Source organism: Acomys minous (genome assembly GCF_964271855.1).
Source record: "Acomys minous genome assembly, chromosome: 15".
NCBI classification, from domain to species: Eukaryota; Metazoa; Chordata; class Mammalia; order Rodentia; family Muridae; genus Acomys; species Acomys minous.
The window spans coordinates 36641183-36653471 of record NC_140497.1 but is presented as its reverse complement, the minus strand read 5'-3'; the positions used below and the strand labels follow the sequence as shown (position 1 = coordinate 36653471).

At 42.8% G+C, this 12289-nt stretch overlaps 1 protein-coding gene across 18 annotated transcripts in view; it reads left to right on the top strand.

Annotated features, from left to right (window-relative positions):
• Positions 1 to 12289, top strand: part of TENM3 (teneurin transmembrane protein 3) — a 2605219-nt gene that overhangs the window by 2523155 nt on the left and 69775 nt on the right. For all 18 annotated transcript variants that reach the window (XM_084760481.1, XM_084760480.1, XM_084760467.1 and 15 more), the window contains 3 exons: positions 8470 to 8686; positions 9676 to 9795; positions 10690 to 10951. In XM_084760481.1, the coding sequence (XP_084616607.1) occupies positions 8470 to 8686; positions 9676 to 9795; positions 10690 to 10951 (599 nt within the window). The remainder of the gene's footprint in view (positions 1 to 8469; positions 8687 to 9675; positions 9796 to 10689; positions 10952 to 12289) is intronic.

Sequence of the window (12289 nt, the reverse complement as noted above, 5' to 3'; positions counted from 1 at the left end):
GAGGGTGGAAGGCGGTGATGGAACGGTTGTCCCTGACAGCTGTTTAACTTTGACGAACCATTAGGAGCGGATCTGGTGGCAAGTGGAGGCTCTCTGAGTCTCAGCTCACCTCCTGAGGCCTCCCTTGCCGCTCTTCTGGAAGGTCGTCATCCCGGGCAGTAGCGTTGGGTAGAGAATACAGATTTTAGAGGCGGGCAGATCTTCACTGTGTAGGCCACTACATGGCCTTCCACCAGATCTGTAACTCAGCTCTTAACTGCTCCGCCTACAAAACAGGAATAAAAGGTTTTGAACGTTTTTTTTTTTTAGGTGGAAAAATGTACACAGATTGCTCAGCGTGGCGCAGCCAGTGCTACTTGGTTTTTCTTTCTTTTGTTTCCGGCGTGCTTATCTTGACCAGTCATAGAAGGCTGTCCAAGAAGACAGAGTGGGGCCTAACTCCTCTTCTCCAGTGACTGAGTCTTTGCCCCCTCTGCGGCCACATTACCACAGGCGACTTGTTAACTTTGTCACAGGCCCTTCCCGCCCGTCTTCCTGGTGTCATTTTCTTGCCTATCAAGACAAGCCAGTATCCCCCACATAAAAGGCGTCTTCCCTCTCCAGCCCCTAATGGATTGCAGCAGTCTCTAGCCCTCACAGCTTTCCCAGCTAATAATACCTTGTTGCCCAAATTCCTCGAGATCACGTGCATATAGAAGTGGCAGCATCAATCCTCTCTGAGACATAAGTCCAGATGGCAACCTAACTCCTTGCTTTCCCCCAGAGAGCGACAACCCCATTGTCTCTGGTGCCAGGGGAGGAGAGTGACTCTTTCTCCTTGATTGTGCATTTTTTAGATTTTTGTCGTCTAAGAAGAGATTGCTTTCAGGAGGTCCTCCTCTCTCTCAGAGGGATACAAACTGCAGGGCCAAGTCTGTAGAGACAAGGCACAGTAATTTAGGGGCTAATCAACTCTTTGGTATTATTATCAGCCAAGGAGGGTTTTTTTTCTTTTCCTCAAAAATTTATCAACTGTGAATTGGCCTCATTCCCCTTTGTTTATTCTGATTAGCATGAAGCTCTGCTGTCTCCAGGCTTCTGTCTCTGAGGGAAATCTGAGCTGATAGAACACCTCCTGTGAGTCCTCTACTTATCTCACATAATTTGCATGGCTGTCCCTAACCTAATTTTGTTGTTTTTCAAAGAAGGAACCTCAGGGCTGCCTTCATCATATCCTGAGGTGGTAACCTGGGTGCCTGGTAGCCCAGGCTAGAGGGTTCTTTGGAATCTGCATATGCTAGTGCCTTGGTGACAGCATCTTCCATGCCAAAAAAAATAATCAAGCTATATGATCTGTCTATTCAGGATAGTGTGACTGAAGAACAGTAGAACAGAAGGCTTAAAATTAGGTCAATACCAGAAATTCTAGAACATGTGGAGAGTGGAGCACTGCAGAGTGGAGCACTGCAGAGCCATTATCCGAGCTGAGCTTGGTGTCAGAAGGTTGGCTTAGCCAGCACGCCACTAAGTAACTTGGTTCAGCGTATTAACTAAAGAGAAGGAGTGGATGAAGAGGTTGATTTGGCCCTAATCAGAAATTTAAACAATTTAAAGACTGTGTGTGTGTGTGTGTGTGTGTGTGTGTGTGTGTGTGTGTGTGTGTACAAGTGCGCACAGTCTTTGTAGAAGATGAAAGTATGGTCAAAGTATGTCATGTCTTTATGAAACCCATCACAGTTTATAATGAATATACACCGATAAAAAAAAATGTCTAGAATAAAGCAAGTACATATAGGGGAAATAGCTAAATATATTCCTCAGACAAGGTTTTATCTTCTACTCCAAAGTATTTTCTTTTCCTACTATGACCAGCCCCATCATCAGTGTCTGATTATAAAGAGCCTTGAAATCCTGATCTCACTAAAAAGGTACCACTCCTTACCTTCCTGGGTCCTTCCCTTCCTGTTGTCTTTAAGACATGGTTGGCTCTTGGGAGTTCAAATAATCAACAAGAGCTTCAGAAGAAGCAGGAAGAAGGGACACTAATAGAATAGATGGAGCCAGGCGTTCTTATTCGCTCTTAATACCTGTGCATACATAGGAAGTAAGCCTGCTGCTACCATGCACACTGGGTGGCTGTGGCCTTTTGAAGCTAAGGGCAGTCTTTTCCTTGTGATAAGAGCTCACTCTGGAGTCAGCGTCCATCCCATCCTCAAAAGCAAGTCCAGATTTCAGAGAGAGGCCACTGAAGCAAGTTTAAAAGTACACGCTAAGTAAATAAGGCGGTGGGTAATAGCATTGATAAGGGGGTGGGTGATTAAAAGCAAGCAGAACCATCAAAGATTGGTAAGCCCTTTCTCCCAGAGACTGCTAGTATTATCAGAACCTAGAAATGGCGCTCAGAATCTAGGCTTTGCGGTATGGTGGTAGAACAAAAGTGGGGAAAGTGATTATTGGTTTGGAAGACAACGGGTTCTTACTTTAGATTAGTGATTTGGTTACCATGAACCTTTTGGCCATCCACGTGGATGTCCTGATTAATCTGACTGATAGTACACTATTAGTAAGTGAGGTTTCTGTCCCTCTTTTCTCCGGGACTGTAGTAATTGTGTGGTGAATTTATGTGGTGGTTTTTACTTATCCTTCAACTCTGAAATGTATGTATATATGTATGCATGTATGTGTGTATGTATGTATGTATGTGTGCGGCATCTTTCGCCATATGGACATTTTCTCAACTAGTATGAAATGACGTTTTATGAAAGTTAGCTTTTCATTCATAAACTCAAGCTGTGGCTTCCGAATAAGAGCCTTGTAAGGATTAGACATAGAATTACATACATGTCATAGTTTCTTCCAATTTAAAAATTTGTTTACTTATTATGTATACAATGCCCTGCCTGCATATACACCTGCAGGCCTGAAAAGGGCATCAGATCACATCATAGATGGTTGTGAACCACCATGTGCTTGCTGGGAATTGAATTCATGACCTCTGGAAGAGCAGTCAGTGCTCTTAACTGCTGAGCCATCTCTCCAGCCCCCCCCCCCCCCGTCCAATTTTTTTAATATAATTCTATTGCCATAGAATTGGCATCTTAATATCCAGTTGGTGAGTAGCACTTTTAAGTAACTATTGGAGTGAAAAATGTACAAGAACTCAAGGGATAGACAGTGTCTGGGGTGGGGAAGATGATACAGGAAAGCCAGAGGGCACTCCTGAGCTTTGCTTCTACTTGTTTAGATAGAGTTCTTGCCTACAAAGTCAAGGACCTGAGCTTGCTCTCTAGAGCACATGTTTAAACAACTTGATTTTTTAAAGCTAGGTATGGTAGTGCATGCATATAATCCTAGGGCTGGGGAGGCAGAAACGGGAAGTCTCTGGAGCCCAATCATTGGCCAGACAACTTTATCTACTCAATGAGCTAATGAGCACTCACATTCTCTCCCCCTCTCCCTCCCTCGCCACACACACTAAATAAATCATATAATATGATATTATATAATATATTTTTTCTGTAATTATAAATATAATAAATATAATTTTTCTTATCATAAATATAATTTGTAGGTAGATTGTTGGTACTGTTCATTGAAGTTGGAAATACAGGGGAAGGAACAAGTCTGGAGAGAAAGGGAAAGATGTTGTAGTTGAGACATATCAAATGGGTGAGACATATTGGATGGGTGAGAGATGTTTGGCTTCAGATGTCTGTATACTGTGCAGTTAGAAATATCTGGAAGGCAGATTTTTTGGTATGTCAAAAAAAAGTTCACTCTGGAGTCCATAGCATGGAAATTATATGAATGTGGACCTGAAAGCGGCACCGGTACAGCACTGGTCCCCATACGCCACGAATGAACTGAAAGCCCCACATGTCGCCAGATGCTGCCTGGCAAGAGTCGTGAGCCGTGCACCGCACGCTGCTGCCGTACTACCATACTGCCTCGGGATTTGGACCTTGTAGTAGGTGGTAGGCAAAGGTGGCAGACAGTAATTATCTTTCAGGAAAACAAAGGTTTATAGCTTTTTTTTTCTCCAGTCAGTAAATAAAAATTATAAAAACAAGTTAAAAATGTCTATACTTCAAAAAAAAAAAAAAGAAAAGAAGAGGTTTGGGAAAAAGAACAAAGGAAATATCAAAGGTAATCTAGAAAAGCTTGGAGTCTGAGTTTTAATAATTTGACCAAAGGTATACTGATAGAAATGACATAAAATATATCAAGACGTATATAAAGTGGTTGAAAATGTTATAAACATAGTACAAGGTAGAAACCTGGAAGCAAGACCAGAGATTGGCCATTGTGGCCACAGGGTGATATTTGTAAATAAAGTTTTATTGAAACTCTATGGTTGCATTCATCCATTTATCTATTTTCAAAGCTTTTTTGCAGGGAATCTATAAAATAAGGATACTGAATACTGTTGAAGGCCAATGGAAATGCCTCAGGAAAGACAAGAATGTGTTTAAAATATAACTATAACTAAAGCATATAATGTTAAAAATCAAAAGGAGGAAAGCATAAATTATATATCTGCTTTATGTCATACATAGTGTCTCTTATAATGCAACCTAAAGTGAAGAAAGGTTCTTGACTAATAATCAAGGTTGCTATTCAATGAGCTTTGAAAATTTCTGATCTTTAGGGGTTTTTTTTTATGATTAATGCTATTAAATATGGCTTCTACTCCAGACCAGATGTACACCAACGTAGCAGTCTGGAGATTACAATGGAATCCTAATGATTTTGAGAAGCCGTTCCACGGAGACAATTTTGCAACTCTGTACATTTGGGCAAGTGGGTAATCAACTTAGTTGTAGTAGATAGGCCTCTCTGTTCTGAGTGCAGTTACAAAGAATGAAAAATGTTTTCTCAAGTTATAGGAAGCCAGATTCATAACCATCCGTCACTTGCTTGGGCAAGTTACTGATAAACTCTGCAGGAAAAAAAAAAAAATAACAAACAGTGTGTCCCTGCATCTCGCCTGTTGAAAATGAGATTCTTTCTCTGATGGATGCTAGCAGAGAGGCTTGTAAAAATGCATTTCCAACTGATTAGTTCAGAAGGTGTCAATCTCAAGCAGTTTTATGACCTGCAGACTACATGCCAGATGTACATTTGCTTTTTATAAACTAACAAAGATAAATGACTAAATCTGAGAATTCCTCTTTGGCAGCTGTACCATATATTGCCTAAGGGAAGGCACTGTGGGAGAATTGGGATGGGGCAGTTAACTGTTAATTCACCAGATTAATGGAGATAAAATATAATATTTGAAATTACTTTCCCTTGTAAAGGAGTAGTGGGTGGGATACAGCAGTATAAAATAGCAGTATTTAATTAGTCTCTCAAACATGTATAGTGACACTCTAAACCTACTCACTAAGTGAAATAAATCACAGAGTAAACACCGAAGAGTCCCCATAAACACTCTACATATGATCACAAGTCACCACTTAATGGTTAAAGGTGGCTTTAAGGGGCTGTATTATTTTAAGCAAAAAAAAAAAAAAAAAAAAAAAAAAGGTATTGAAGCAATAGTCCAACCATCTAGTGCTTGAGAGAATCCGGTCTTGAAAGCCATGCTTCCATTTCAAGAGAGACAGAGGGAAAAATAATCCTATCTCTCATATTATTATTCTAATATGTCCTCATGAAGAGTAAGGCCTCATCTTTCTTCCACTAGGAAGAGTCAGACATTTTTCATCTTTATGGCTTTTTCAGTAGGAAGGAAGAAGTATTTTGATAAATTCATGTGAAAGCTCAAAGCTCAGCATCATTTGATTATCTTAACACATGGCTTTAGGTTTTCTGCCAAAGAAATAAGCGTGCTGCTCCAAATAATCAACCACCTGTGACCTGAGGAATCAAAATGGCAGCTCTAAGGAAGACTACACAACGTCTCTCCTCAGAAAGTCGGAGCCATTCATTTCTGTGTAGACAGAGATCGTTTAAAAATACTTAGGTAAAAAAAGACCAACATCATACATATAAGTCAAGTGCCCCTAACTGGACTCACTTCCCCCAACTTCAAATGAAATAAGAAAGAGAAATTTAGTCGGTAGCTGTGGATAAGCTCAGTTTCTTCTACTTTCAAGGGATTAAGAAAAATCCAACCCAAATAGACTTAAAGTAAAAAGGAATGCCTTTGCTTCTAGAACTGAGAGACCCAGAAGGTCAAGTGCAGCTTATTAAAAGACCCCAAGGAGGCCACTGTGTATACGACCTGTTGGTTCCTGCTCGAGCTTTTGACTCTGCCTTTTCTGGGATGGACTGATTTCAGATAGGTCCTATGGCAGCAGAAAGATGGCTGCAGCAATCCTTGCTTCACAGCCTGAAAGCCTCCTCCCAATGGACGTTGGGGACAGACAGGCAGCAATTCTCCAGGTAGTTCCTGGAAGTCATCCTGACACTTTAGGTCTCCTGAAATCACTGAACCCACAATGAAGGGAGTTGCGTGGGTGTGTGGGCGTGGTCTGAGAACTGGAAGAGCTGAATACGGAAATGAAAGTCAGAGCGCGGGGCACAAGCAACAGAAGCAAAGGCAACGTTTGCTGTATTCCCCTTCGCGTGGGTAGAGTGACTAAGTCCTACCTCGTCCATCTCTTGTGTCTTACCTTTCCTGCGTTGCTGTTGACCCCCGCCCCTTGGCTGGAAATGTAATCTGTTTCTTTTGTAAAATAATTTAGGACATTGTGTTTCTTCTGTGAGTGTGAAGGGTGTGTGTGTGTGTGTGTGTGTGTGTGTGTGTGTGTGTGTGTGTGTAGTTACTTCTCTCCTTCCACAATGTGGATCTTGGGGAATCAACCCCAGGTTATACATAAACCCTGGCAGCAGGCGCGTTTACGCACTGAGCCATCTTCCCAGCTCATTAGCATAGTTACTTCCTTTTGTCTCTGTTTGCTATCAGATACCGTAAGGGCAAAGTCAGTATGGTATAAGGCAAATGAATTATTAGAATAGTTTTTAAAGACTGAAAGTTTTCTTCCTTTCTTTCTTTCTTTCTTTTTTTCACTTATGAAAATGAAGCATAGACATCATCTAAATGTTTCGTCTGAGTTTCCCCTAAGGTCACATAATGGCCTGCTACTTACGTGTAAAGTAGCTTGGAACTGTCAGGCCAGTTGCCCAATAGTGTCTGATGTCTTCACACTACTTTTTACTAATCTATTCTAAGTGATACAATTACTAAGCAGTCTTAGCTGGTGAATAAACAATGTGCTCGAAGGGCAGTGCCGTCGCGGTGACGGACAGCCACACGCATATGGCATGACGGCTGATATGCCTCACGGATAGCATATCCATGCCTCGCTTCATGGCGGAGATGCATCCCGAGAACCGCGTCGCCAGAGCGTGTGATCGCTGGGCAGACGTCAGGATGTCTCATACGAACCTAGACACACAAGGCCGACGCTTGCCCTGTTCTCCTAATATAAACTAGAGACAATGATCACGAGACACGTGAAGTTTCTGTTGTCCTAACCCATCCCATCATTTAAAGTAGCTTTTCCATTACACAGGCAGGAGCATACACGCAAGTGATGGCGAGTGATATCGTAGAACAAACAATGAGCCAGCAGCATTGCCATCTATGGTCACGGTTAAATATTATGTGCTCGGTGTCACATTGCATGCAGCACAATTTTATATGACTGACAGTGCCCTCGGTAAGCATGCAGCATTGGCAGGCAGCGGCCCTAGATCTTTAGAGACCACTGACTTACATGCAGTGTTAACCTTGTTAACAGGAATGTGTCATGTGTCCTTTTTGGAGAAGACACTGCTGATTGTATCATGGGTCCATGTTTCACGGCTGATTTTTTTATAACCTCCACTGTCATGACCAATACACATTTGCCATTTTTAAAAAAAATAATACTGCATTTTAGGGGTAGCCAAGTAGAAGATCATTTTGAGACATGCCTTACTCCCCGCTGGAACGGAGTTTACCCTTTCTTGGGAGAACTGTTTCTGTGGGATGCGGCTGGCTAATCTCATCCATTTGGGGTTAGCTTGTCTGTGTTAGCGCCTTCCCCGCTTTCGCTTTGCAGCACTTTCCCTAAATTTAGAGCTTCAACATGCATGATACCCACCTGTCTTCTCTGTGTGCTTAGTAGGGGAACTCCTAGTGCATTTCTCTGAAATACAGACGGCTTCAGGCACTGTGTTTACAACTAGTCCTGATTCCTTCCTACTAATAAGGTGTTCTAATCAATAATGCGTATTCCTTACTCAGAATAAATGTCACGTGATTACTTTCAAGCCGCCCTCGGTCTAGATCTTTCCTTTCCGTGAAAGCAGATGCCAGTGTTGTATCTATTTCATCTGCCTTCAAAAAGGATGCCTCACAGAGACGGCCATCAGATACACAGTGGCAAGTCAATGGAGAGGAAACAACCCCACAGCTAGGCACAAGTCGCTCCACGCCTCGCCGTCCCCGGCGTAAGGAGCAGATCCCCGCTAAGTGGTTTGCTGCTCTTTCCGCAGACGGACTCGTTGACTGCATGGATCCTGACTGCTGCCTACAGAGTTCCTGCCAAAATCAGCCCTACTGTCGTGGCCTGCCTGATCCTCAGGATATCATTAGCCAAAGTCTACAGACTCCATCTCAGCAAGCTGCCAAGTCCTTCTATGATCGAATCAGTTTCCTGATTGGATCGGATAGCACCCACGTGCTCCCTGGAGAAAGCCCGTTCAATAAGAGGTTAGTGCCTGCTTTCCTTATATAGACTCAGGAGGGTCTTGAGAACAGTTCTGTGAAATGTTGACCAGTGTGTGTTTGAGAAAATTGCATATATATATATCTTTTTCAGAAAATTCTTCATCAGACTTCGCGTTTCAAGCATTTTTGGCACAGTTCATATATTTTGTCAATTTCAGTACCCGAGACGTAACAGGACATCCCGTTAAGGGGTCAATAAATCTTCGTTTAACAAGTTGATTTTTCGAGCGCAGTTGGAAACATTTTCAGAAGGCACGATGAAAAGACCCCAAAAGGCAAAACAGAAGTGCGCTTTTTTTTAGCTGAGCTCACTAAAAAATATAAATTATGAATTAATGTAATGGAGCCGCTAACGGCATGGCAGTGAGATTGCATAGGCTGTTTGGCCCTTTACAGAGCAGTAATGACCTGAAAATCAACCAGTAACTGAAAGCAGGTGTCTCGTGTCTCGCTGAGCAAAAGAAGATGATTTACACAGAACTCCTGGGTCTGCCGTCATTGAACAGCGCTAATGCACTGAGACCCAGCAGATTAGAAATTGTTGCACACACGTTTCTTATTGCCCCCTTAAATCTTGTACTTTGTGGTCGTGGCAGATTTACAGATTGCCCCAGAATTAATTGGCCAAGTATACTTTTCCTCAAGTACGTCACATATATGATATATGAAAAAAAAAGCATCATTTATAACTTTTAAAATTCATCTCTTAAATTATTAGCCTTGATATTGCTCCCAGAAACCAGATTGCAACAAATTAAAACCTCAGGCATTTAAAGAAGTAAATTACACCGTGTTTAAAGAAGCATTATTTCGGGGTAGGGTGGGGTGGGGTTTAGGGTCTGCTTTTTGTGACTCGCCCTTGATTGTTTATGACGGTAATATTTTATCTTTGGCCTGAATTGTCTATAAATCACGAGGATGCTGGCCTGAGAAGACAGAGGCTCATTCAGACTCTTGTGCTTTTCCCACAGCCTTGCATCCGTCATCCGAGGCCAAGTTCTAACTGCTGACGGGACCCCGCTGATCGGTGTCAACGTCTCGTTTTTACATTACTCCGAATACGGGTACACCATTACCCGCCAGGATGGAATGTGAGTCCGTCGCATCGCGCTGTCTCTGTATGAAGTCCTTTAAGCATCAGGCTGGGCAGTCGTCCGCTGCCGCCATCGTCATGGTTTACTGTCTTTTTTTTTTTTTTTTTTTTTAAATAGAAAAGCAACAGCTCTCAGAGTCTTTTACAAACCCTCGGACGGTGCAGCAGGCAGAGGTGGCAGGCCCTACACTCATGTGCTATAAAAAAGCTCATTCCATTTTCTGAGCCATGATATAATACTGTGGTTCTGCCGGAGAATGTGTTTCTGTCTTTGAAGACTCGTGTTGAAGTGTTTATTGGTGATGTTTCTTGGTGTCTGTAGCTTAAGTTCGGATGGTGGCAAAGTGTTGCGCGCAGCCTTCGCCGATAAAGGAGGCGCAGCAACTCAGGATTCTTCCGACAGCGATTTTATTGTACAGCTCTTTTTGACTGACAGCAGATGGAGAAGGACCTCTTCCCCAAAAAACCCGAGGCTTATATAGGGAATTCAGGGGCGTATAGGGACGTGTCCTCTTATCATTGGTGCTCTAGAGAATACCCAATTAGCATATCGTCTGCGTAAGCAGGTTATGTAAGGATGACGTAATTGCGCATGCGCACTGGCCGCAAGGGCTTCCGTGAAAAACCAGGAAACAGGAAACCAGCGCCATCTTGTAATGGCGGAGCGGCTCCCGACAGCAAAGGACAGATAGGAAGTTGGGAAAACACAAGTAATCCGTGAGTAGAAAGAGGGTGTGTGAATTCTTGCTATGTAATTCCGTTTGGACATAGGTCTGGAGATATTTCATGTGAAAATTAGGAAGAGCGAGGTTCTTTTCCTCATGGTTCGTCTTAACTTGAGGAGAGCATTAGTACGGTGACAGCTCGCTAAGTGCGTCTTGTCTGTTCTTAGGTTCGACCTGGTGGCTAATGGCGGCGCTTCCCTGACTTTGGTGTTTGAGCGCTCCCCGTTCCTCACTCAGTACCACACGGTGTGGATTCCCTGGAATGTCTTTTATGTGATGGACACCCTCGTCATGAAGAAGGAAGAGAATGACATCCCCAGCTGTGACCTCAGTGGGTTCGTGAGGCCAAGCCCCATCATTGTGTCGTCACCGTTATCCACCTTCTTCAGGTCTTCCCCTGAGGACAGCCCCATCATCCCCGAGACACAGGTACCGCGTTACAGCTGGCTGCGTCTCCACGCGGAGGCACGCCCAGTCTTGGGTTGCAAAGAACACTTTCAATAAACAGGGGCGGCATTCGAGGGCTAGCCTACTTCCGTCATGTGTGGGATGTGTGCTCGAGTGGAAAATATGTTGGAAAAAGATTACTTTTGACAGGAAACATTAACTTTCCCCAGGCATTATCTACAAGACTTAGTTATCATGTTTTAAAGGCTAATAATTTTATATCTTAATGCCCTAGTCTCCACGGGAATAAAATATTTGACTTTTAAAGGAATAGTCATGTTAAATATTCATTTTATCCCTTGAACTATCTAGATTGTCTGCCTGTGTTTAGAAGCAACTTTTAGATCTTAAAGGTAGAACATTAAGTCCAATAGCAGTGGACCTTATGCTAAAATGCAAAGCAAAATGTGTGGTTCAAAGCCAGGGCAATGATGCAGGCCTGTAATTCCAGCCAATCAGAGGCTGGGGTGGGAACATTTTAGGTTCAGGGCTTTCCTGGACTGCAGAATGAATTCAAAGCTACCTTTGGATAACCTAGTGAAACCCTGTTTTAAAATAAGAAGCATATGAGGCTGGAGAAGTGGTAACTCAGCTGCTAAAAGCACTTGCTGCTCTCTCTGAGGACCACACCGTTCACTTTCCAGCACCCGTGTCAGGCAGATCCCAGAAACACATATCTCCATCTTCAGGGCCTCCGTCACCCACTTCTGGCCTCCTAAGGTACCTTGGCATATACGTTAAATACTCACAGAGACACATACAGAGATATATGCATAAAAATTTAAAAATAAATAATTTAAAATACAATAACAACAACAAAACAAACACAAAAATATAAACAAAAAAAAATTCGATGGAGCAGCACACGCCTGTAATCCCAGCATTCAGAGAGGCAAAGGCAGATGGATCTCTGTGAATTCAAGGCCAGCCTAGTCTGCATTAAGTTCCAGGACAGCCTGGAACAGAGAAACCCTATCTTGAAGAAAACAGAAAAGATGTTGAAATTCAGGGTAGAAATCCTGGAGGTCTCGTATATAAATGCATTTAAAACGTGGATGAGATGCCCTTTCAGAGAAGCGCGGACAGAAATGTATAGGTTATAAAAAAGGCTCTCAGGCAAGCACTGTTTAGAAATGACCCTAGGAAGATTTTTAACTCCGAGTGAACCCTGAGCAGATGCTCTTGAGAACTCTGCTGTGGCCTCTATTCAGTTTGATGCTTCCTGTTCCGGGTCCACGCTGAAACTCAGAACTTCTTACTGCTTACACAGCCTTATTCAGAAGCAGTCTCTGCCCACACGTAGACAGATTTCTAGGGAGA